At 48.9% G+C, this 24973-nt stretch overlaps 1 protein-coding gene across 2 annotated transcripts in view; it reads left to right on the top strand.

Annotated features, from left to right (window-relative positions):
• PLXNA2 (plexin A2) overlaps positions 1-24973 on the top strand; it is a 219167-nt gene that overhangs the window by 164238 nt on the left and 29956 nt on the right. For both annotated transcript variants that reach the window (XM_059057244.2, XM_067032482.1), the window contains 3 exons: positions 15959-16110; positions 22293-22410; positions 24264-24400. In XM_059057244.2, coding sequence (XP_058913227.1) covers positions 15959-16110; positions 22293-22410; positions 24264-24400 — 407 coding nt within the window. The remainder of the gene's footprint in view (positions 1-15958; positions 16111-22292; positions 22411-24263; positions 24401-24973) is intronic.

Consider the following 24973-nt stretch of genomic DNA (forward strand, 5'->3'; position numbering starts at 1 on the left):
GTAATTAGTTATCCTGGGAAAAAAATGATGTTTCCTGAATAGTCAATTGCAAAGGAAGATGAATAGGTAATGTGAATGAACATGCAGCTGTTTGGGGTTTGAATGGCCGGGGAGAGGAATAATTGTATCTAACTTCGGTTGCAATATGTGCTCATCACTCTTTGCTGCTCCCTTTTCACCAACTGTCACTTGTGCTTTGAAACTAATTGCATGTTCCTTATGGTGACTAGGAATATCGGCCAGGGCAAGTACCTCTGTGATGTGCACGTTTAAGAAAGTAGGAGGGGGTAATTCGCTGGTGGTTCAGTGGTTAAGACTCGGGCTTTCACTGCTGTGGACTGGGTTCGATCCCTGGTCAGGGAACTAAGATCCCACAAGCTGTGCAGTTTGGCCAAAAAATTTAAAAAAAAAAAAAAAAAAAAAAAAAGCAGAAGGGGCTGCTCCTTTTCTACCTCTTCCCTAAGCAGATGCACTGTCCCTTTCCCTGCCTCATTTTCCTTACTGGCCAAAGAAAGCCAAGTCTGGCTCTCCTCTATGTCGCAGAGTATTGCTAAACTTCTGGAGCATCCCTATGATCATTTTCAAGCTTCAGATCAGTTAAAAAAAAAGCCTCAAGATCAAACGAGTGTTGTTAACCTACAGATGAGTTATTTGAAGAGGGAACAAATATTTGCTTGATGTGCTTGGCACTGTCTCATTTAATCCTTACAACCACCATGAGAAGTAAGTATTCTCACCTCCATTTTACAGATAAAGAGAACAAGACTCCGAAAAATGGAGTTGTCCAAGTTCACACAGCAATTAAATGGCAGGGCCAGTGTTTCAACTCAGATATATTTAATTATAAAAACATTTTAAGAGTCTCTATGATTTGCCCAAGTAATATAAAACAAGAAGTGAGCTTCCCCTTCCTTTACATCCAACCTTCCTGGCAGATATGGACCAGACAGATGCCATCCATCCACATGGCGGTATATCCCAGGAATAGTGCAGGGCTATAGAAGAGCATCTCCCGCCATCCAGGTCCTCATTCATTCTGGTAGGAAGAGGTTATGAGGGTGCAGACACTGCCCCTCAAAGATTGAGCTTCTTCAATCCCATTTTTCTTTTGGCCCTCGCCAGTGGTGGTGCCTACTGACTGTCCTGTGTCTTTTATCTCACCGGGAAAGTGTTTTCTGGGACTGCTGGAGGTGCCCCAACCTCTGCCCTCAGACAGCTAGCTCCCTGAGCAGCTCAGGGCTCCATGCCTTCTCCCTGATTCTAGTGATTTCCAGCAATGGCTGCCTTGAGAACTTGCTGTGTTCTGTAATTCTTCTTGCTTCTGCAGTTGTATGTCTCTCTGCCTCTGCACCTCTGGTACAGGGGAGCTTAGGCAAGGACTTGCTTCCATCAGCCCCTCTCACTTCCAACAACCAGCTGCTGCCCCAGCCCTGTCTTCTCTCTGACTGGCACGGGCCCCAGCCCAGCCAGAAGGCAGGCTTCTCCATGAGAAACCTCTGCCTCTCCCACCCCTGCTCGCTGACCGAGGACTGACAGGCTGCTCTGTTCACAGAGGACACCCAGGCTACACGATGCTAATTAACCCCCTGAGGTAATTAGGCTGTAATTGATTTTCCCAGTGAACATAGCAGCAGGAGTTGGAAGCCCTGAGCAGTTGGGTCTCCTCTTGGTGTTTTTCAAGTAGAGGCTGTGGAGAAAGAAAGAGCATCTTGGGAGAGAGATAGACCCACACCGTGTCTCCAGACACTTGGGGGACAGCATTCTGGACAGCACATGTGAGCTGGAGGAGACAGGGCTGGAATGTTTTATTCACTTTCATCCTGCACCTCCCACCCCCAATCTATCCTCCTCTCCTTATAAAAGTCATTTTTCACTTTTTAAACTTTTCATGTTTGAAATAATTTCAGACTTATAAAAAGGTACTAAAATAGTACAAAGAACTTTCATATACCCTTCACCCAGATTCTCCAAAATTAGCATCTTACATAACCACAGTACAATGATCAAAATCAGGAAATTAACGGTGATAGAATAAAGCCATCTAATATACATGTCCTATTCACATTTGCCAGTCGTCCCGCTGATGTCCTTTTTCTGGTCCAGGCTCCAATCCAGGATCACATGTGGCATTCCATTGTCATGGCTGCTCAGTTGCTATAATCCTCAGTCTTTGTCTTTCATGACCTTGATACTGTGGAAGAGCACGGGACCATCACTTTGTAGAACGTCCCTCAGTTGGGATTTGTCTGATGTTTCCTCATGATTAAATTCAGGTTATATAGTTTTGTCAAGGAACACTAAAAAAAACACTGTAGGGTGCATGTCCAAAGGACACAGGAGCCAAGTTGATTTGGCCCTGGTGGCCAAATCTGGGGCAATGTAAGCAAGAAAATAAAGTATAATACTAATGGACTATACTCAAGAGAATAATATAAGAATCTATGGTCCTTATTGATATAATAAATTTATAATTAATGTGGGAGAGAGGAAGCTCCTCTTTACACTAGAACTCCAACTCATAAGTGTAGAAGGACTTAGGGAAATAGAAACTCACCATTTGGCAAAATTCACAGTAATAATTGTTTCAGGCAAGAATGGCCAATGAATGCTAAAATTAACAAGTGAAAGTATGATGAGAAATAGGATGTTTACATAGACTCAAGCTATCTCCCCACAAGATACGTATTTATTACAACAAGAAAAATAATTCAGTATACTTTCGTATACTCTTTACAGTGAAGAAACCTGGTAGACAGTGGTTAAAGGGTTAAGGTTCCTTAACCAAGTGATCAAAGTTAACCACCAGTTATGGAAAGAATCAACCTCAGGCACCTCTCTGTAGGATGCGCTGAGAAGAACACAACCTCATTTCTATGGCATTTGCTACCAAAAATGTATAATTTATTAAAAGTAACTTTTAAGAAGAATCAACTCATTTTCTTTACCTCAGCTTTCTTGGATAATTCCTTGATGTTGGCACAGATGTTATTTTTCTGGAATGGTGCTGTCCTGCCCCGGGGCAGGGAATTCTATGAGCTCTGTGCCCTTTTATACATACCTCCCTCTTGTCTCTGGCCCTTCCTTATCTGCAAAATCTGTAGCCCCCTCAGTGCATGCCCAAGTGCAAACAGAAGCCATTGACTACAAAGATCTTGCCAGAGGGAGAAGAGAAGGATTCTCTGATGGCCCATGACAGCTACTGGGAGCAGCAGAACGTCCAGTGCTGGAAACCAGTAGGGAACGGAATGATGCTGTCCTGCCCAGGGGCAGAAAAATCAATGAGATAACCTCAAAGGAATTCTACTTTAGGAAAAGGAGTGAGCTCAAGCTCAGTTGGATGAACAGCTGTGTTCTTCTTTAACCCTCCTAACCCAACTGTCTCCATGGCAACCAAGTCCTCCCCTAGAGACCCATCTCTTATGGCAGCTCCATGTAGGACAAGTGTTACAGCCAATTGAATTTCCCAGTTTGCATCAACTTCAGGTTAGGACCCCCTCAGGACTCACCGTCTGCTCCTTCCCAGCCAGCCCTTGGTGTGATAATGATGCTGTCCCCTGTGGGAGGCATCCCAGGCTGCTCCCATTCCAGCTGTCATCCCGGGTGTCTGTGCATTTGTCACCTGTTCAACCCCCAGTACGGGAGACGATGTGCAGAGGTTTGGAAAGCCTGTGAGATGCCAGGCAGCCATGTTTCTGTTCTTCCCAGCATGTGCTTCAGGACCTGCTGTGACATCAAAGTGGGGAATGTTAGGAGCCATCCCCTAGAGAGAAAGGAAAACCCAGAGAAAACATTTCCCAAGAAACTGTGAGTGGGCAACATCCAGCAGAAAAGGGAAAGAGATCAAACATGTTCTTGGGAAAAGAAATTTAGAAAGGACCAAGGGGCTTTGGAGCTCGCGTGAAACAGGTCTCCACTCAAAGTGAGTGTATTGGTCTGCTAGGGTTGCAGTTACAAAGCACCACTGGGGGGCTTAAACAACAGAAATTTAATTTCTCACAACTCTGGGGGCCAGAAGTCTGACATCCAGGTATCGGAGGGTTGGTTCATTCTGAGGGCTCCGAGGAGAATCTGTTCCATACCTTTCTCTTGGCTTCTGGTGGTTTGGGGCAATCTTTGGTGTTCCTTGGCTTGTGGAAGCAACTCCCCAGTCTAAGCCTTCGTGTCCACATGGTGTTCTCCCTGTGTGCATGTCTGTCTCTAATTTTTTTTTTTTAAATAAGAATGCCAGTCATATTTGATTAGGGCCCACACTAATGACCTCATTTTAACTTGATTATCTCTATAAGGACCCTATCTGCAAATAAGGTCATATTCTGAGGTAATGGGAGTTAGGCATTCAATATATGAATTTGTGGGGGATGAAATTCAACCCACAACAGCTCATTCTGAGCAAAAGTAGGAGATGCCATGGTTCTAAGGAATTGATTCACTCATTAAATATTCATGTAATGAGTGACTGCTATATGCCCTGCACTGTGCTAAGATTGGAAGTTATCACATGGGTAAATTAGTCCTGGGTGGGGAGGCAGGGGGATGCAGCCAGACTATCCCTGAACATTGGCCACCTGGAAGAGGCTGGAACTTGATTGCCCTGCAGGCTGCTCTTCCAAAGGCTCTCGGACAGAGATTTCTAATCTACACCCTTTGCAGCTGTCTTCTATTAGGAAAGAGAACTGTTACAGGGACCAAGGCCACCACAACTGATAAGGACACCAACCTCAGGCCAAGGACATGAACAGACAAGCCATATTCTTAGTTCTGGGAGCTTTAATAATAATAGCTTTTCTTTAACAAGACACTAATCTGTGCCAGAACCCATGTATTCCACACACCTACTCCTTCCTGCAATCCTGCAAGATGGCTGTAAGAGCTAGGGAAACAGTGCTTAGGGGAGTAAGTAATTTGCCCAAAGTCGCACATCTAGTTAGTGACAAAACAAATTCAGAACCAGGCCCTTCTGACTCCAGAATGCAGACTTGCTCCACCACTTGATGCTACTTCTCTTGGTCAGAGGGATGGAGAAGTACTCCCTGGCTATACACTTTCCCACCTCACTGAACCCCCAAAACCTCTGTGCCCAGGATCTGAATGCCCTTGGAAGGTCTCAGGAGATGCCAGACAAACTGAGAACATTGGCTACTCTTTCAAGTCTAAAAATAACCGTCACCTGTCTTCCTAAACATAATTAAGTCCACACTTATTCCTATGAGTGGGGGAGAAAAATGGAAGAGCATTTGGGGGCACTTTTAAGCTTAGGGCAATCACTTCTTGCCTGTCCGGGGGATGTGTTACTTTAATCACATGTGTTTCTTAAAGCTATCAGACTCGGTTTGGTTGGTTTCTGGGTGTGTTTATCAATGGGATGATGGTTACGGTGAAAGTTACTCTCACAAGCATCTCAGCCTGATGGGAGAGCCCAGAGGATGAGGCCCAGGTGGTTCGTGCCTGCAGGTAAGAATGGAGATCAGGGTGAAGTAAAGGCAAAGCAGGCTTGGGATGCAAGGGACGAATCCCCAGTGTAGGGGTCCTCAGGGACCAGGAACCTACACCCTTTGGCTACCAAGAAACGCTCCTGTGTGTTTCTGACGTCCCCTAACACAATGCACAGTAAGAACACACCGTTGCCAGGTCCTAGGAGTACTGGGACCTAGGACCACCTTGTAGCTTTTACTGTATAAATTTGTTAACTTTAGTAACTTCCCCCACATTTCACTTGTCCATGTTTAGGGAATATTGATTCTGTTTAACATTCTCTTAATTACATGTAACCGGGAAAGAAAACCAATCGTAGAAAACCGCCAACACTGCCCTCCAAAACCAAGCATAAATAATTGTTGATGCAATGGTAGTTTGAGATGATTCATTGCTCTTGCTTCCTCCTGCTCTCCGTTTGCCCAAATATATATTTTTTAAATTTTTACTGGGGTAGAGTTGATTTACAACATTGTGTTAATTTCAGGTGTACAGCAATACATATATCCACTCTTTTTTTTTAGATTCTTTTCCCATATAGGCCATTACAGAGTATTGAGTAGAGTTCCCTGTGCTATGCAGTAGGTCCTTATTAGTTATCTATTTTATATATAGTAGTGTGTATACCAAATATTTTAAAGTAGATTTTTTTCCTGGATTCTCTGAGATGCAAATGGATTTGTGAAACTGTCTGGAAAGCTGGACACTTACAAGTATTTATTCATAAGACTGCACCGAATCTCAGCAGGAAAAGCCAGGAGCCACCTGCCCAGGGCCAGAGCGACTCACTGCAAAGCTCCCAACAAATAAATAAATAAGTCAGCCAGCTTTCCTGAGAAACAAGTCAACCGTCTGATCTCCCGTTCATTTATTTTCAGGGCTCATTAATATAACATCACTGCAACAAACAGCTAACGGGGGATGATGTCAGGATGAATAATGGAGTTACTCTGCTGAGATAACAATTAGGTTTTGAATGTACTATCAGCTAAGATGGAACCAGCAAGGATTCATGCCGGGTAGGAGAGCTGGCGTCACCGATGCTGTAGATTCCTGCAGGGCTCGTCAACTGGCCTCTAGCCTACCGTGAAGAGTGTGCACATACCTGCTCTCATGCACATGTGCTTGCGCCCTCACACACACACACACACACACACACACACACACACATCGAGCTGGAAAAGAATGTGACAGTTTGCCATCTTGGATCCAGCATCCAGGTGCCTTTGGAAGCTAGGCTGAGATCAAAATTTGCAGGCACAAAGTTGGCATCACTGCTCTAAAGTCAGGAAAACTCTAAGCAACAGGAAAGGAGTAACTGGATTAGTCAGGAGAGGATTAGCTGTCTACACACCCACAATTGTCCTCACTGGCCTGTCCTGATTAGGGGGCCACTCAGGGCAGAACCCTCCTGATCCCAATCTCAGACACAGGAGCTTTTCAGACAAAGCGTGACCATCAGTTGGGGATACTTCACCCCGGGGCGATTACTCTGAGACCCTCTCCCTTGGCTGCTCTGGGAGGATCTGACGTCAGTCTCTCCCATCTCCTCTTAAGAACACAGTCTAGGGTGCTGACAGCCTGCTGGAGACATGGCAAGAGCTGCACAGGCCCGTCAGAGAGGCAGGCAAAACCGTGCTGGGCAACCTCCACACCCGGCACTTCCCCTCCGCAGCTCGGCTCTCTGCCCCTGCCCTGAGCCCCACCAAGAACAATACCCAGAGGCTCCACCCACCTGGGATGCTTATAAAAATGAAGCCACTTTTCCTCTGGACCTCAACTGACCTGGCTTCTGTCCAAATTTCTTAATCATAAAATAGTAATGAGAAAAATGATAGATGACATTCACTGAACGCTTACCTGGCACCTAGCACTGCTAACTTAGCACCTCATGTATATTATCTCATTTAGACTTTACAACAACTTTTATGAGATGGAAGCTATTATCATTAGTCCCACTTTACAGACGAGGAAACCAAGGCACTGTGAAGTGTGATACCTTTCTTAATGTCACACTGCTAGTGAGTTTTAGAACTAGGAGTTAACCTTCAGCTACTTGACTCTAGAACTCCCATGTTTGACCCATATAGCATCCTTCATCTCTTTTCCTGGGCTCACTTAGACACATAGAACTCTCAATCCACAGGGCTAGAGGAGGAAATGGCGCAGGCACCAAGCTCTTCATCAAGCCTGCTGCAGAGATGGGAAGCAAACCGTATCCCCCACCCCAAGCATCATTTGGGGAGACTGCAATGCACAGGGAGAGATGACCCAGCGGCAAGGCCAAGGGGAGTGTGGGCATTCACAGGGGCAGGGCCAGAGAGGAGGGAGGGTGGAAGCTGAGAAGTTCGGAGAGATGGTGGTCCCAGCAAAGCCAATTCCAGAGCTCCCTAGAAAGCAGCACGCGTGACCTTAGCCATAGGAGGGGGCTGCGGGACCTACGCAGAGGGGTCCACAGGCAGGCTGAGCATGAGTTCTCATGGCTGATGATCTCGGGGCTGTCCCAGGCAGGAGGATAGTAACTCAGACATTGTGGTATGGAGGCTTGAGGCACAGGTTAGATAGACCACTCCCAGCGTAACCTTGAGCAAGTTACTTAACCTCTCTGGGACACTATTCCCCATCTGTAAAATGAGAATACTACTAGTGCTACCTTCATAGTTTGTCATGAGCCCTGAATGAGATAAATATATAAGGCCCTTGGCACAATACCTGGCTCATAATAAGGACTTAATAAATGTAAAGAAAATGGTAGGCATCATTATCAGAATCTTCAGTAACCTGGAGCCGATGCCCGTTTCTGTCTTCTCTGCCATCACATCTATCAGGCAGGAGATATAAGCAGAGGAAGACAGGGTCTCTCGGATGGGAGCCGGGCTTCATGAGGCTCCCACCATGAAGGGGTTCTCCTTTGACCCCTTAAACATCTACCCTGTAGGAGGCCCCAACTCCATCTCTCCAAGGCTCTGCCTGAGTTCAGGAATGGCCCACCCAGGACTCCCCAGGCTGCCAAGCCCCTGGGCCTCCAGCACCTCCCACTCTGCTCCCTGGTGCAGCCCTTCAGAGCTCCCCAGCTGTAATTAATCGCTGCATCTGCTTTCTCCCTTGGACGGCTTTGTGGCACAGTTCCCTCCGAACTGTTCAATTAGCGGCTGCAAGAATCAGGGCGAGTGCAGCATCACGGCGGCTGTTTTCCAGGTCAAGGCACCCACAGTGGAAAACAAACATGACACAGTCTGGCAGGAATACAGGTTTGGCTGGGATCCTCAGGCGTGCGTCAGGCTCAGTTGGGCTGTGCTGCTGACAGGTGAGGTCTGAGGAGATGGGGAAGCGGCTCCCCAAATCAGGGGCTCCAGGTGTTTTTGAGAGGACCCAGCAGGAGATAGGAGTCTCCTGGTTAATCCCCTCCCATCAGCACGTGCCAGCCTCATCCCACATCCTACTGGCCTATTCACCCGAACTTAAGGTGACCAGATCAGGGACATGGTCTGGACTGGGACCAGCCACCTCTACCTGGGCGTGGTCTGTGACTGCTTCTGGGACAGGACTTAGGGGCTGCTGGACTGAATCTTCTGCCCTAGTGTGTTTCCCACATTTTCCTTCTGAATCCTGCAAATAGACAAACTTCTAATTCTACAACCGGTTAAAAAGCCAATACTCTTAAGGTAATAACAACTTAATGTCCCATTAAGATGCAAATAAAGGGTTCATTAGGGAAGAGACAATAGTAGAGTGTAAGGTGACTAAAATGGGGGAAGGAACTCCAGGTAGTGAAAAAAAGCACTTGGGAAAGATAAGGGCTTACCCTCCCTCTGGGATTTGCCCAGGGCCAGTCTAGCTGATGGCCTGTGGGACACGCTAAGGGAAATGGTTGGCTCAGACCTCATTTGCTGCAAATCCGCAGACCTTTGCTCAAGCCACAAGCCTGCTTGGGGTCCCTACACTCTCAGAGGATGCATGGATATCCAAGGGTCCAAAGAAAAGCATCTGAAATGATCAAAGGACCTGGAAAACAAGAGCTTCTAACACAAGGCTAACAGAATTGCAGAAGCGCAGACCAGAGGCGACTTAATTGCTGTCTTCAGTATCTGAAAGAGGTTTGATGAGGAGACAGCTGTTGAGTCCTCCATTTGATGAGGAATCACAGCAGAAATTGGCTTAAATTAAAATAAGAGAGATTGCAGGAAGAACTTCTTAATGCTTCCGATGTGAAAATACTGCATCACTCCCAAGCGACATGTAGGCGTCTCCATTCTTACAGTGGTCATTCAAGAACACAGTTTGTACTAGAATCCTCTTGAGACCAGCTTTTCCCAGGAATAGAGAACTGGAGATATTTCTTGACAGCTGCTGTGTCCCAGGCAGTGTGCTATGTATCAGGTTACTAAGAGAAAGCAAGGTCCCTGTCCCCAGATAGTTATTGCCTTGAGAAAAGACGCAATGACAGTCCGATGGCTGTTGCCGTCTTGGGGTATAGACAAAGGGGCTACTAAATCTTCCTGAGGAGGCTAGAGAAAGACTGAGGACGTGTCATTAGCAGAGCCTTGCAGGAGGGGTAAGCATTTGTCAGCATCATGCTTGACCAGCAGAGAGAACCACAGGTCAAGTGCGCATGGGCTTTACCCCCTATAGCCATGGGGACCCCCAGCTCCCCCTGGGAGCCTGCATAGTACATAAGAGAGGGGAACCGGAGGTCTGGGAGGGGACAAGGGGGAGCACACAGAGAGAGTCAGCACAGAGCCTAGGGGAGACCCTCAGGCACCCCCTGTACCCCAACTCAGCGGCTGTTTCTGGGCTCTTCTCTCGCTCATCCCCTACTTCTGGCTCTCCCTTCTGAGGTCCATAAAGGAGAATGTAAATCAATTTCAGGTCCACAGTATGTGCTGAAAAACATAGGGCTGAAATTCGGCCCTATCGAAAGACCTTCCCAGCTGATTTCACAGGTTTTCAGCTCCCTTCCCCCTATCTCCACACCCCCACTATACACTCACACACACCCCAAACTGTCAAACCATTTGTTTGTGTGGGCATCTCATTCAGAATTACTTTCCTGAAAGAATCCATTGAGTTCACAGGGAAATGCTGCGCCTTACCCCAGAATGGCTAATAGCTGGGGGCAAAGAAGCATCAAGAAGGGAGGGAGGGAGGGAAGAATGAAGACGATTTTAGACACGGCCAGAGTCCTCCCAAATTTATTCTGGGTGAAAGGGTGATGTCTGGTTCAGAATATGCTTCTGTATGGAGCCCAGAAACCACCAACGCTGAGACCCTGCCCTGGGCATCACGGCCACTCCCCGTCCAAGCTCAGTTTTTCTCCAATCAACCCACGAGCGACTCTCTCTGCCCTGGGTCACCCCACCATCCACCATCTACGTTATGAGTTCTCTGGACCAGGTGTCCTCCTGCCAGATAAATAGGAAGATTCCCATGACCTCTAAGCTCCCTCCAATACCACCATCCCATGTTTTTGTGGTCTAGGAAGGAACAGGTGCAGGGGGAACGCAAGGAAGGAAACTGCCAATTATTAAGACCTACTTCAAAACCACCATCATATTAGGGACTTTCCAAATGTATTATTTCACCTTCACAACATCCCTGTGAGGCAAGCATTGTTATCTGTTTTCTGAAAAGGACACTGAGACTGAAGGTCACCTGGTTCATAAGTATCAGAGCTGGAATTCAAATTCAAGTCTGTCTCACTCAAGAGCTTACTCTCTTCCTGCTACAGACACTGCCCAAGAATCAGAAGGTCTCCCTTCCACACCACAGAGCAGCCAGCAGCCCAAGGGCCATCTAAAACTAGAAGCAGAGACGTGAGGGTCTGGCTGCCATCCTGGCCGTATCTTGGTTTCCCCTCTGTCTGTGGGGGAATGTCTATAACTGCAGCCTGCCCTTACACCCCCATCTCTGCGGGAGGTTAGATCTCCCCTCCCCTATGGCCCCCCAACTCCTTCCAGAGCTGAAAGGCCTTCCTGGGAGTTCTGCAAGCAGTAGTATGGGACTCTACCGACTTGCCTCCGTATAGACCCACGTGGAGAGGACAGACTTGGCCCCCAAGAGAACCAAGTTTTCTGGGTGCCACTCTGAGTGCCCTGCAAACTAACACTGCTTTGAAGAGAGAGCCTTTGAGGCTGTCTCCAGGGTAGAGCACTGCCTGGTATGAAGCGGTATCTGAAGAATCCTATTCACTCCCTCTCTGGAGGATAAATTCTTTTCCTTCAAGCCTCCCTTCTAGAGTCTCTCCTCAATTCTTGGTGCTGGGGAGAAATGAGGAAAGCAGTGTGCCTTGGATTTCACCACCACACAGACAGGGCTTTGGTAGACCCTGAAACTCATTCTCACAGTCACCTAGAAGCCCTCAGGGGGCAGGGGCTGAGTCACACAGGACTCCTTCCTCTGTTCCTTTGCACACTGAGCCCAGACCTCCACCTTGACTCTCTCTGATTTTTAAGCTGAGGGAGAACAAATGACACGGGCAAAGGCACAGATCTTTAAAGTGTGTTGTGTATATAGGAATTGCTGGGATCTGAGTAGCACATGGTGGATAGAGTATAAGACAGCAGACGTGGCTGAAGAAATAACAAACATCAGAATGTGGAGGACCAGGCCAGGAATTAGGGACTTGGCCTGGACAGTGGTCAGAGCCATTGAAAGCCTTTAGAGCAAGTTACTAGTAACCAGAGCAGGTATGTGTTCATGAAGGCCACCTGGCCATGTGAAGAAGTCAGATCTCATGGAGGTAGACAAAGGCCCTTGCAGTTAGTGTGGGTGAGAGGTGATGCAGCCCTGCTTATCACCTACGCTGGAACCAGAGCAGGGCACAGATTCAAAAGACACCTGGGAGACTTCCCTCGTGGCACAGTGGATAAGAATCTGCCTGCCAATGCAGGGGACACGGGTTCGATCCCATATGCTGTGGAGCAACGAAGCCCATGCGCCTCACCTACTGAGCCTGCGCTCTAGAACCCGCAAGCCACAACTACTGAGTCCGCGTGCCACAAATACTGAGCCTGCGTGCCACAACTACTGAGCCCGTGTGCCACAACTACGGAGCCCGCGTGCCACAACTACGGAGCCCGTGTGCCACAACTACGGAGCCCGCGTGCCACAACTACGGAGCCCGCGTGCCACAACTACTGAAGCCCAGGCACCTAGAGCTCATGCTCCACAACAAGAGAAGCCACCACAATGAAAAGCCCACACACTGCAATGAAGAGTAGCCCCTGTTCACCACAACTAGAGAAAGCCCACACACAGCAACCAAGACCCAATGCAACCAAAAAAAAAAAAAAATTAAATTAAATCTTTAAAAAAAAAAAGACACCAGGGAATAAGAACCAATGGTGCCTATATTTATTATACATGGTAGGGGAGGGAAAGGAAGCAGTCAAAGATGCTTGCAAGATTCCTGACTGGGTGAAAGGTGGTTCCATTAACCTTGAGAAAGGATCTGGGAGGATAATCAGGTTGGGGGTGGAAGGAGGGAAAATTAAGAGTTCATTTTTAGAGATGGTGAAATTTGAGGTGCCTGAGGGACATACGTGTGGAAGTCGAGATGTCCGGTAGCAGTTAGATATATGGATATGGAGCTCAGGAGAGAGGTCTGAGCCAGCGATATAGATTTAGAAGACATCAGTAATGGAGACCTTAGGAATCCTCTTGCAAATCAAGTGCTCACCACCTCATCTATGTTTTGGAAATCCAGACTTTTATACATCAGTTTTGTCTTAAGCAAGAAAGAGGAAACTACATCCCATGTAAGCCCCAGGGCATGTTGGCTGCTGAGTGCTTTGACCCCCAAACTCCTTCACCACCTCCCCAGGTACTGGTGGCACAGCACATAGTGTGTGCTGTGTGGGGAAGATCCACATGGACCCAGTATTACCCAGGCACTTTCCAGTGACCCCTGAGGATGCTAATTCTCCCAGCTGTTAGCTGGACCCATCTCTTTGACATGTGTCTTCATGCCAAGATTATAATGCTTGCATATATTAATATTTTTGTAAGTCTTCCTTCTCTAAACAGTATAAGCTGGTTTATGCTTCTGGGCAGCTCTGTGCTAACAAATGAACCCTACAGCTCCCCCAAGTGCCATGACCATGTCTCTGCCACAGACCCTCGAATGTCAGAAGGGGACACTGCAGAGACTTCCCAGCAGGAGGAGGCTGCCCCATGGGCCTGCCAACTGCACTGAATATCCCCAGTACAATCCTCACATGCTACCTGCAAGACGGAAATATTTTTAGGCTTTCCAGAAAGATCTCATTTCAGTTTTCCTTAAAGCTTGTAATTAACCGCAGCGAGCAAGAGAATGTATTTTTAAAAATAAAAGTGGAGGAAAGAGAGAAAGCTGATCACCACAGTTCTGTCAGGGTTTTCATTAGGTGGGTTCCTGGTATCCAGGTGGCTGGAGGAGGGGAGGGGGAGCAGTGATGTTCATTTCAAGTGATCAGAGGAGAACCAGGTGCTTAGATTTGCTCAAAGCTACTTCCTTCCTCCTGAATCTCCCCTGCAGGGGCATGGAGGCCACCCCTTTCCTGTTCCTCATTACGAATATCCATCTCCCAGAGCCCAGGAGGCCTGGGGACCTAAGGAAGTGGCACCAGGGGAGAGTGGAACAGTCAAGATCTAGTGTTGGTTGTTTTTAGAATCCCCAGGGACAGAAAAGCTATGGGGCTACAGGTTCCTCATGCGAGCTCCTTTCTCTCCAAATTGTCCTGCCTCCCCCTACCCGCCAAGGCCCAGTGCACAAAGATACCGCTGAGAACCGTCGTTCCCTCCCTTGATTCATCTCATGAGTCTTGTTTATTTTTATTCATAAGGTGGGATATTTTATTCCCAGAGAAGGGAGTCAGAGCCGCAGACAAGGTGACTTGGGTGAAATGGGCCCCTGGATAAGAGAGTTCCCAGCCTGGGCCGGAAGGAGGGAAGGAGGCTGCACCGTCTAAGGTCTGCAGAAGAGGGTGGGAGATCAGGAGGTCTGAGTGGGAGTCAGACCTGGCTGTGCAGCTAGTGCACAAGAGCCCAGGAGTCAGTGGGCAGTGAAGGAGGAGGCCTGTGCCGGGACCTCAGCCCCACCATCATCTCTTCTGTGTCTGCTATCACCTGGGCACTCGTGGCCAAGTTGGAGGCCGCATTCATGGTGCTTACATTACTGGAAGAGAGCAGTGCCCCTTTGGTGGAGACAGGAGCGGGGAAGAGTCTCCAGAGCCTTCGATAGCATTTTCGCCTGTACTCACCTCTAATCTCTGCCCAGAGGCCGCATCTGGAAGATTCTGGTGGACTCTTGGCCTTGACCAGCCCTCCTTGCCTCTCTCCCTCCCTTCTTGTCTTGCCCTTCTAATGGTGTAGTGAAAAGAGTCTTGGACTTTTTTAAAACCATGTATACACGTTGTAGGATGATCTTAGAATAAGATACCCCACATCTCCTTCCAGTTCTGGAATTCCATGCTCCTGCCTACAGTTGGGTTCATGTCTAATTTCCTCCTACTTTGGATAACTATGGACCTCGAAGTAGGAGCTTATTCCCTGGGATCTGTTGGATCCTGAAGAGCTGCATTTTTCCTGGAGCCTGATCCATTCCCAGACAGAAATTTACACCTTAGAGCTGCCTGATTCTGCAGTTCCTTTTGCTGTTGAGTCAAAACAAAATCAGGCAGTCAGCATTTGGTGACTGAATTAGGAAATGAATGAATAAACGATCCTTGCTGCTGGGAAGCCAGCAAAATTTGGAAAATCAGAAAGCTATTTCTCTTTGGTACTAGCACGTGTCACAGGATTTTTTTTTTTTTTTTTTTTGCAGAACAATGTCAAATATACTTTCCATCTTTGGTCATCCCCCACAGCAGTCCCTAATCTGGGACTCCTCTGAGCTCCCACAGCTCTTCCTTCAAATCTACCTTATCACTGTGTACCCTGCATCAGCATTATTTATGGCTCCCTTATCTCCTCCTCCTTGACCACTAAGTTCCTTGAGGGCAGATTTCCTGTTCTATTCATCATTGTAAACTCTACAGAGGCTAGCACCCAGGAGTGGCAAATCATAGCATGGTCACAATGACAAAGCCCTTTCAAGTTTACAGAATGCTCCCAGACACCCTCCATTCGGGAGCTTCCAGGGAGAGGTTGGTTAGAGATGATTATCCTTCCTACCAACTAAGAAGAAATGAGGTTCAGAGAGATTCTGTGACTTGATCACAATCAGGCAATGAGTGAATTAAAGTACTGCCTTGAGCCAGTACTCTCTGATCATTTCTTTTTCATGAGTGGATGAATGAATGAATCATTGGATGGATGTCCTATAAACCGATGAAGTAGGTACAACATGACAATGTCGGGATCCTAGAGAAGTTGAAAAGTGGAGAAAACACACCCAGTTCCCCCAGATTCCAGGTGTCCCAAAGCCTTCCCGCAGGGAGGGAAATGGGTACCACTACCTCTACTCCTGTGACCCACCAGCTTTGCTCATCCCATTTTCCTCCCGCAGATTTTGACGGTATCCGGACCCCCTGAAGGAGGGACCCGAGTGACTATCCATGGCGTGAACCTGGGCCTGGACTTCTCCGAGATCGCCCACCACGTGCAGGTGGCTGGGGTGCCCTGCACACCCCTGCCGGGGGATTATATCATCGCTGAGCAGTGAGTCCAGTCCACTCTGGCCCACCCTCTTCCCCCCCGGAGCTTGTGTGTGTGGGTGCTCTCCCCTCTCCCTCCTCCGGGACTTCTCCAGGATCCATCTCCTATGTCCCTCCTCCCATGGACCCCACTCCCTGAAGCCTTCCCAGGACCCCTCTCCCAGCCCACCTCCACTCTTAGAATATCCTGTTCTGTGTGATTGCCGATTCCCTGGCTCCTCTGGCATCAGGGCTCCCGGTGCAATGCTCTCCCGCAGTTGGTCTTCTCCTGCCCACCGGCTGCCTGAGCCGCTTTCCCAGCCAGTCCATTCGGCTCCTCCTTGCTTTCCCCCGCCCCGCCCCCCAGAGCCCCCATTGGAATGCATCCTGCTCGGTGGGCTGCAGGCGACAATTTGTTTGGCTCCTGGGGCTCTGACAGCAGCTTAATCTGAGCAGGGCCTCCGCCAGAGCAAATTCATTTATTTCACTAAGGGACATGTCAGCTGGAAATTAAAAAATAGGCATGTAGCGGCGGACAGGCGAACGGGGCTCCAGAAGTGACATATGTTCCAATTTGGGGTGTTCATTTGGCAGTGGCGGCCGCTGTGAAGTTGGTGGGCAGGAGGTGGGCATGAAGCTAGGGGGTTGCTGGGGGTGGGAGGGTAGAAGGAGTGATGCTTCCCCTCCTATGGAGAAAGGGAGGAGAGCAGCCAGATCCTTCTGCATGATTTATCATGTAAAGTTGGGTCAAGTCACCCTGCTTCCACTGGGCACGCAGCTCTGCAGGGGGTACTGGAAGCCTGCCCATGATCAGGGTCCCTCTCCTTTAGCTCCACCCCTCGCAGCCTCCCCAGAGCCAGCCTTTAGTAACAACCAGAAAAGTGGCCCTGGCAACCGTGAAAATGACACTTCATCTTTCATCAGCACTTACTCTTTCTTATCCATTCTCTTGCTTTTAATTGGTAAGGACTCTGAGAGGTAGACATTGTTATCACCGCTTTACAAAGTAGGAGAGAGTAAGACTTGGGAAGTGAAATGACTTCCCCCGTTCACTCAGTGCTTAAGTGGCCATGGCAGAGTTGGAACTCGAGTCTCCTAACTTTTGGTTCAGGCCTCTTTCCGTTCCCTAACAGCCATGGGGCAGGACTTCTGGGTAAGAGTGGCCTGAAAATTCCATTATCCATCAGCCTGTGGCCTTCTGGGTCAGGGGTCATGATTCCAGTGTGGCCAGGGCAGGGTCGGAGTCAGAGGGCTGAGTTCCCCGACTTTGGGGACACCCAGCAGGGAAGAAGGAGCCGCCTGATGCTGCAGACCTTCAGATCCTGCAGACCTGACCCTTCACCGACAGCCTTGTCCCTTCAAGGAGTGAATCATGGGGGGAAGACTGGCTAGGTCTACAGGAAAGACATGAGGAAGAGGAAAGGGGGAAATGATATTAAGTAGCGCTTCTGAGCCAGAAGAGAAGGGGAAAGCTGTTGCGCGCGTCAAGATCAGATGGCTTTACAGAGCCCAGCACCCTGCCACACCCAGCTAGACTCTCAGTTACACTGACCCCAGACCCACCTTGGCCTCAAGGAGCTGACTTGGGCCACTGGACACAGGTCAAGTCTCCAACTTGGGGAGATGCCACAGGACTCCAAAGGAAAGGGTCCGCGGGGGAATGAAGGGTAAGGCTTTGAATTGAGAAGTGTAAATTCTTGGGCAGCTGGACATGGAAATCGCATGAGAATTGGGATCCAAGGGTCTTCTAAATCCTGCCTCCTCTACCTGCCAGCCCTGAGACCTTAGCAAACTGTTTGTTCTCTCCAATCTTCATTGGCCCAATGGAAATCATGATTCCTACTGCATGGGTTTTGGGAGAGAATTCAGTGAGATGAAAACGTGAAGACCGTAACGTGCCCTAGGAACGTAAGGAAATATTGTTGTATTCAATATCTTTGAAATCAAATGCATCACACTCACCCAGGGCCCTGGGGAAGAAAGTTCCAAGAAAAACTGGAAGTGAGGATACAAAAGGAGCCTGGGGAGGTGAATGGTTGCCAGGGGTCCCTACCAGGGCCAGTGGTCACCCTAGAAAACCAGCCTCGTCATCTTCTCAGGCGCAGGGCAGGCAGGAGGCAGCAGGCACATTCCTCACCTTGCCTGCACGCAGCCCTGGTTTCCAGCCATGCCAGGCTCATTATTGAGAGTTTGTTAACATCATTAAAACCTCCATCCTGGGCAGTGAGCTGAAGGCACAATCATTATAGATATCTGTGAGAGGTGAATTTGCCTAAATGGACCCAGTGCAGAGTCCCGGGCACGGGCAGGATTCGCGGGCATGGTAATGACTCACCATATGCTTGTGCCGTGCCATCTATCACTAAGCAATTAGGTTAATGTTGGTTAAAGGGCCCCACTTAGCCTTGCAATCCGTGCCCCACAGGTCTGTGGAGGGCCGGATGATTCCATCACAGGACGTTTCCTGGGTGATGAGATGCAAGTTGAGGCTGCAGCTCAGCCCTGCCTGGGACAGGGGCTCTGTATGAGATGGACTCAGCTTGGGTCCTCAGACCCCCTCCCTCTCATCTGCTGCACCTACGAAGTCAGCCATGTCTTGACGGATGTTAAATGCTTATGCTCCCCACCCCAAGGATGCACACTCACGGGGAAAAAGGCACCATCCTTGCCAATCTATGGGAGGTGGTGCGGTGTGAGGCGAGGGCACCGGGCTGGGTTCCAGGAGCTCAGCTATTGATGAGCTATGTGACTTTGGGAAAATCTCTTTGCTCCCTGATCCTCAAATGTCTCATCTGGAAATGGGTATGTAGAAATGGACCTCTACAATCACTTCTATGGCTCTAGGATGTCAGAAGCAATAACTTCTATGCCCTATGGAATCTGCAACTCCCACCATTAGAAAGTGTATCGGTGGCACTAATGTGAATCCAGAAGCTTCTGTCCAGCAGGAGGAGTCAAGCCTCCCAATGTTGAAGCTAAATAACCATTAGAGAGTTATTTAGTCTAACTTCTCATTTTACAAGGAGAAACTTTAGGCATCCCCAGCTGTTTGTCTCCTGATAATACACAGGGAACCTAAAGCTACCAGGGACACCGAGAAGAGGCAGGAGGCCCCCAGAAGTCAAAGCACAGGAACTTTGCTGACCTGTAAAGCCTGAAGGAGGAAGTGGTGGCCACACCGCTGCCTGTGGTCATCTCCAACCAGGGGGGGAGGGGGCGCAGGTTCCTCAGAGCCTTAGGAACCCAGCCAGGTCTACCCCACCTCCCCCTTCTCCAGCCCCAGCCCCCCAACAGCCACATCACCTCCACTCCAGCACAGCCACCATGTCCATCCTGTCCTTTCCACAAAAGACACAGAGAGGATTCCACTGATTCTAGGGACAGTCAAGCGGAACGGTCAAATGCATGAGCTTTGGAGCTAGGCTGACCTGGATATGAATCGTGGCTCTGCCACTTCCCAGCACTATGGCCACAGATGAGTCACTTAGCACCTCTGAGCCTTGGCTTCCTTTTCTGTAAAAATGGAGACAGTAAGACCCACCCTGTAGGATGCCTGAGGATGACATGAGATCCTATCTGGGTGAGTGCCTGCCACACACAGCTCAACAAATTGTAGCTCTTGTTATTGTTGAGGTACAGAATCTGCTTTGGCCTGACCCTCATTCCTCAATATAACCCTCTCCAGTCCCTATAGCTGCCCTTGCTTCTTCCTTTAACCCTCTATCTCCTTGAGCTCAGAGAACAAATGCCAATGACAAATACACTCAAGGAGGCCTCCCCATCCTTCGCTGCAAGCACTGGGTCCCAGGAATAAAAAGGAAGAAGAGTTAGAGGTCATTAGAGTTCTTCCACAACGTGGTCTGAGTCCTCAGGACTCTCACCCAGCTCTTAGATTTAGCAACCCAGACCATTCTACAGTCTGCTGACTGCTGCCCCCTCCCACTCACTGGAGGAAGTAGGGAAAGGAGTCAGCTGCAGTGCCACGGAAGGGAACCCATGGTCCAGCTCTAGGCCCTCCCTGCAGCCTAGCTCCTGGGCCCCTGCATCATACCCTTCCAGGCGGGACATTGAGAGCCAACTGCAGGCATTCAGCCTTGGACACATGGGCAGCCATCTCCTATCCACTCTCTTCTCCCACGTGCTTGACATGCAAAGCTCATCTGTGGGGCCACAAACACTGAGCAAGAAAATGTTCTAGAAAAGACAGTGTGCCAAGATGCCCCAGACAGCTGAACAGGCCATTCTAGCCTTCTCCTCCCCTACACAGGCCCCCGGAGGAGCAAATATGCCTATGACCTTCACGTGTTCTCATGTTTCCTCTTTCCATGACTTGAAGCCTGCCGTGATTTGCTCCTGCTTTTCTTCTCGAGGGTGGCTCCAGCACAGTGGCCGAGGGGGGTGAGTGAGGGACAAGAAAGCACTGATTAGAAGAGAGAGAAAGAGACTTATCTTCTGCTGCCTCCTCTCACTTCCCATACCCCCAGTAGAGAGCCAATAATCCTCTGATGCTCCTTGAGAGCCCGGAGCACTGTGACAGGATGACAGGGACCCCGAACAGGAGCAGGCGCTGGGGCCCAGGAAGCCAGATGGGAGAGTTGTTACTCCAAGCAGGTAGCAGCGTGGAAATAACCCCACGTAGTACCTTAAATTAAGCTTCTCAAATGCTCCACTAATGAGGTTTAAGGAGACGGTTACGTGTAAAATACTAATTGATCATCACTATCATCTTTACTGTGGGTTCATAATTAATTTATTCACAGAGAAAGGGAAAGGAGAACATCCTTTGACGTGCACTCAGTACTTTCTTGTCGAACCTAATATGCTAAACATAATAAGACAGTCATTGTATGTTAAGTAAATATTCACCAGGAGTGAAAGTACTTATTTGGGATTAACTGTTATGAAGGAGCTGGAGATCGGTGGCATGCCGTGTGTGTGAGCACGCCAATGTATTTGTTTAATGCAAGTTTTATTACAGCAAAATGAAATCTCTGTTTAGTTACCTTCCTTCCTAGAGAAGCTGTTGAGATAAGCATCCTCCGTTAAACACGGATCTTCCCCACCGTGCCTGGATAATGCTGGGGATTAGTGGAGAGGGGTCTGTTTTTCTGACTCCCCACTAAACCAACCTACCAAGGGCGCCAGACTGCTCAGACTGAACTCTTAAATGGCATTGGGAGGAAAAGAAAAGCCTTCCATCTGTCCCCTGGGTTCCTTTTTGCTGAGCCTGGTGGAGCCCTTTCCCACCCATCCCATGCCTTAAAATTCCAGGCAAGAGATCCCCCCAAGAATCTGATTTCTTCAATTCCTCCCATATCCTCCAACTGCCCACTCTTTCTAGAGTCTGCTGTGGCTAAGGCAACCCGTCTGTAAAGGTGCTTTTTGCAACTTATCTCAGGCACCAGGGAAGCCCTCACTGGGGGTATCAAGCTGCACATCACGAGAGAGAGTGCCTCACCCCTCCCTCCGCGCCTGCCCCTCCGCCCGCCCCGTTCTCCAGCTCTCCTGTTGATGTAAGACATGACTTCCAACCCCAGGGCTGGTTCACTGCCTCGCCCACCGGCTCCGTGAGCTCAGCCCTCGATTAAGTGGGAGTCCAGTGTCGATTGCTGTCCTAATGAACTCATCCACCTCCCACCCCCTCGCCTGCTGCCACTAGATGCCACTCCTCCCATTCAGCTGGGAGCTCAGGTTTGGGGAACTCACTATCTCACCAGATTATCTGTTCCCTCACTGGAGGAAACAAACCACAATTGAATCAGCTTGGCAAATCAGTCCTCATTCCCTCTTCGGGAGTGTTACAGTGTTGGCTTGTCACACAGGAAAGAGCACTAAATTACTGCCCCTAGATCTCTCTGTTGAACATTAGGTTTATTCCACAAATATTGGGTTGATACCCAATGCCAAGCCCTGCACTAGGCACCGGGGGCTACAGGCTTGCTCATAGAAATAGGCAGCATAGCGTTTCTAGGGCTTTAGAGATGAGCTCATCCAACCTCTCACTGTACCAATGAGAGACTAAAGCCCAGAGACGGAAAGTACTTTACCCAAGGTCACACAGCCACATGGTTGAGCAAGCTGAGTCTTGATCCAGCACTATTGTAAGACTGTGATGAGTCATTCACTGTGACTATGACGGGGTGAGCAAGCTGGGGCAGGGATGCAGCTCTCCCCAAGTCTCTCATGGAAAGGTTTGTCTCTCCTCAGGATCGTTTGTGAGATGGGCCATGCCCTTGTGGGGACCACCTCTGGGCCTGTGCGCCTGTGCATTGGCGAGTGTAAGCCAGAGTTCATGACCAAATCCCATCAACAGTACACGTTTGTGGTGAGTATTGGGTCTAGTGGTGAGTATTGGGTCTAGTACTGAGCTACAGGCTTCTAGCAAGGGCACATTTCTGCTCTAGCCTTCTCCCAGGAAAGTCCCACCCACCCATCTCCCAAGCCGGCACCTCCAGTCTTCTCGCAGATGGAGCAGGAGACCAGAAAAGGGAAAGCCTGTCTTTCCTGGGTGGGTCAAGTGCATGACCAACAACACTCTGGAGACTTTGACATCCCAGAGAGCCACAGGTCAGGGTTCTAAATAAGCAAAATCAGGCCTTTCTTAGAAAGTGGATCCTAGGCGCAGGGTGGGGAGGGGCTGCCCTTTGTCCCACCAATGTGATATCTCTGTCTAATTCCAGCCTAATGAGGACAGATCACCTGAGGGACCTAATTAGAAAGGTCTATATTTATACACATGCTTTGTTTTCTGCCAAGGATATTGTAAGTGGGAGTTTAGAGGAGCCATTTGAAATCCTGCAGGAACGCATGTCTGTGTGCGGAACCATGGGAGTGGGATGTACGAGTGAGCTGCTCTGTGTGTTGGTGTGTTTACACACACATATGCACACACTCAGCCCTGGAAATACTTCTTCCCTCCCAAGCCACAGATGGTGGAATCACAAAGACTTTATATTCTCGTGCTGAACGACCTGCTTTTGGGGCCCCAAAGTCCCTTTTCTGACACCTAGCCAACATTGCCATATCAAGTTCTTCACTGAAAAGTGTTAACACCAGTGGAGGGGGTCAAACCAGCCTTGCTCAGAGTACTGAAAAATTATTTGAACACAAAATTCTCTTCTCTCTGAAGCACTTTACTGCTTGTTTTAGGTTTTCCAGTCTCTGCCTTCTTATCTCAGCATCTCCACCTTTCCTTGTACTAGTCTTCTCTCAGATGGGAGGGTACCATGGCCTGTATCTGCAGCCCGCCTACCCCATCTCCTGTGCAGGACAGAGAGGGTCTTGTGTGAGAAGCAAACCCAGAAAGACAGGACGGAGAGAGCTGTAGGGTGTCAGAGCTGGGAGGGCTTTATGTGGGCTTCGTGTAGCCCACTCTCCTGTCTTGACAGAGGAGGGAACAAAAGCGCAGACTGATCCAGAAACTTGCTTCAGGGCCCATCACAAGTGAGTGGCTAATGCGGACCAGAGTTCATGCCTGTGTAGGTGCTCAGTTAAATGCACTTTCCACTCCACTCCACTGCCCGCTAGGCAGGAGCAATTTCTTTCTGATGCATTTTAGGCCAGATGACATTTCTTTCAGGCTTCAGGCTTAATTTTACAATTTAGTGAGCTTACTAGAAAATCCCAGCAAACGATGGGCCAGCCTCCTGGTGAAGGTCAGGGAAGACACATCTAACATTTACTGACAGGTCTCTGCACCAGGCACCCTGTTGTGCCCTTCTCTTGCTTAGGGAGGGATGGAAGGACGCGAGCCTGGGCCATTAATGGATCCTCTTGGTGACCCAATCCAGGCAGGGATCCTTTATTCAGCCCTATCGATTTTGTGCCAAAAAAATCAGTATGCGCTCCAGATAGAGAAGCATTTTCAAACTGTTCTCAATTTGCAAACTAATTGATAGATTAGTCAGTGTCATCTCTGCCTTCCCAACAGTGTTATGAGCATAAGACTCCCAGAGGAGTTAATTAATTGCAAAACACGGCCCTTCTGCCTTCCCTGGATATGCCTGGAGCTTCTTCTTAGAAAGGGTCTCAGCTCCAGGGTAGGCAAAGAGTGTTCGGGATTAGAAAGGGTTCACTCTGAGCGTGGACACAGCCCCTCCTTCTGTCTTTAAGTCTAGCCTGGGTTTCTCCCTTTGGGTAAAACCTGAGCTGTGATCATTTCTCTGCTTCCTCCCAAAGAACCCTTCCGTGTTGTCACTCAACCCCATCCGAGGGCCGGAGTCCGGAGGCACCATGGTGACCATCACGGGCCATTACCTCGGGGCTGGGAGCAGCGTGGCCGTTTACCTGGGCAACCAGACCTGCGAGTTCTATGGGTGAGATGGGCTCGAAGGAGCACTAGGAGACTGTACACGTGAGGCCTGTGCACACATGTTCCTGTGCATGTTCACATACGTGTCTGCCCCATCATCTCCATGTTATGTGTCATGTCCTGGGCCCAAACATCATTCCAGTCACTGTAAGAAATACATACCACTGGTCAATTTGTATCATGAGTATCATAGGGGCTAAATACTTCTACAAACATTTAGAAGTGAGGACCATAAGAACTGCTGATGAGGGAGGTTCCCAGGAGCTCTCATTCACCACCAGGATCAGGCATTCATTATGTCCCCACCATGATGACTTGAGAAACATGGAGATTGCATGGCCTCTGTCCTCTGCAAGCACAGACTCATCCTCAGGGCATCTCTTATGTGCTAAAAATTGAACACCTACTATTTGTCAGATATTCCGATGAAGCCCTGGGGATGTAGAGAATCTAGAGAGAATTCTGAAAGGATCCCTGGATGAGAACCCAACTTGCCCAGTAAATCTCCTCCCTGGCCCATAAACTGCCTGAGGGCAAGGACTGTATATTTGCTTCTCCGCATAGTAGGTGCTCAATT

The sequence above is a fragment of the Kogia breviceps genome, chromosome 1 (genome assembly GCF_026419965.1).
Source record: "Kogia breviceps isolate mKogBre1 chromosome 1, mKogBre1 haplotype 1, whole genome shotgun sequence".
Taxonomy (NCBI): domain Eukaryota; kingdom Metazoa; phylum Chordata; class Mammalia; order Artiodactyla; family Physeteridae; genus Kogia; species Kogia breviceps.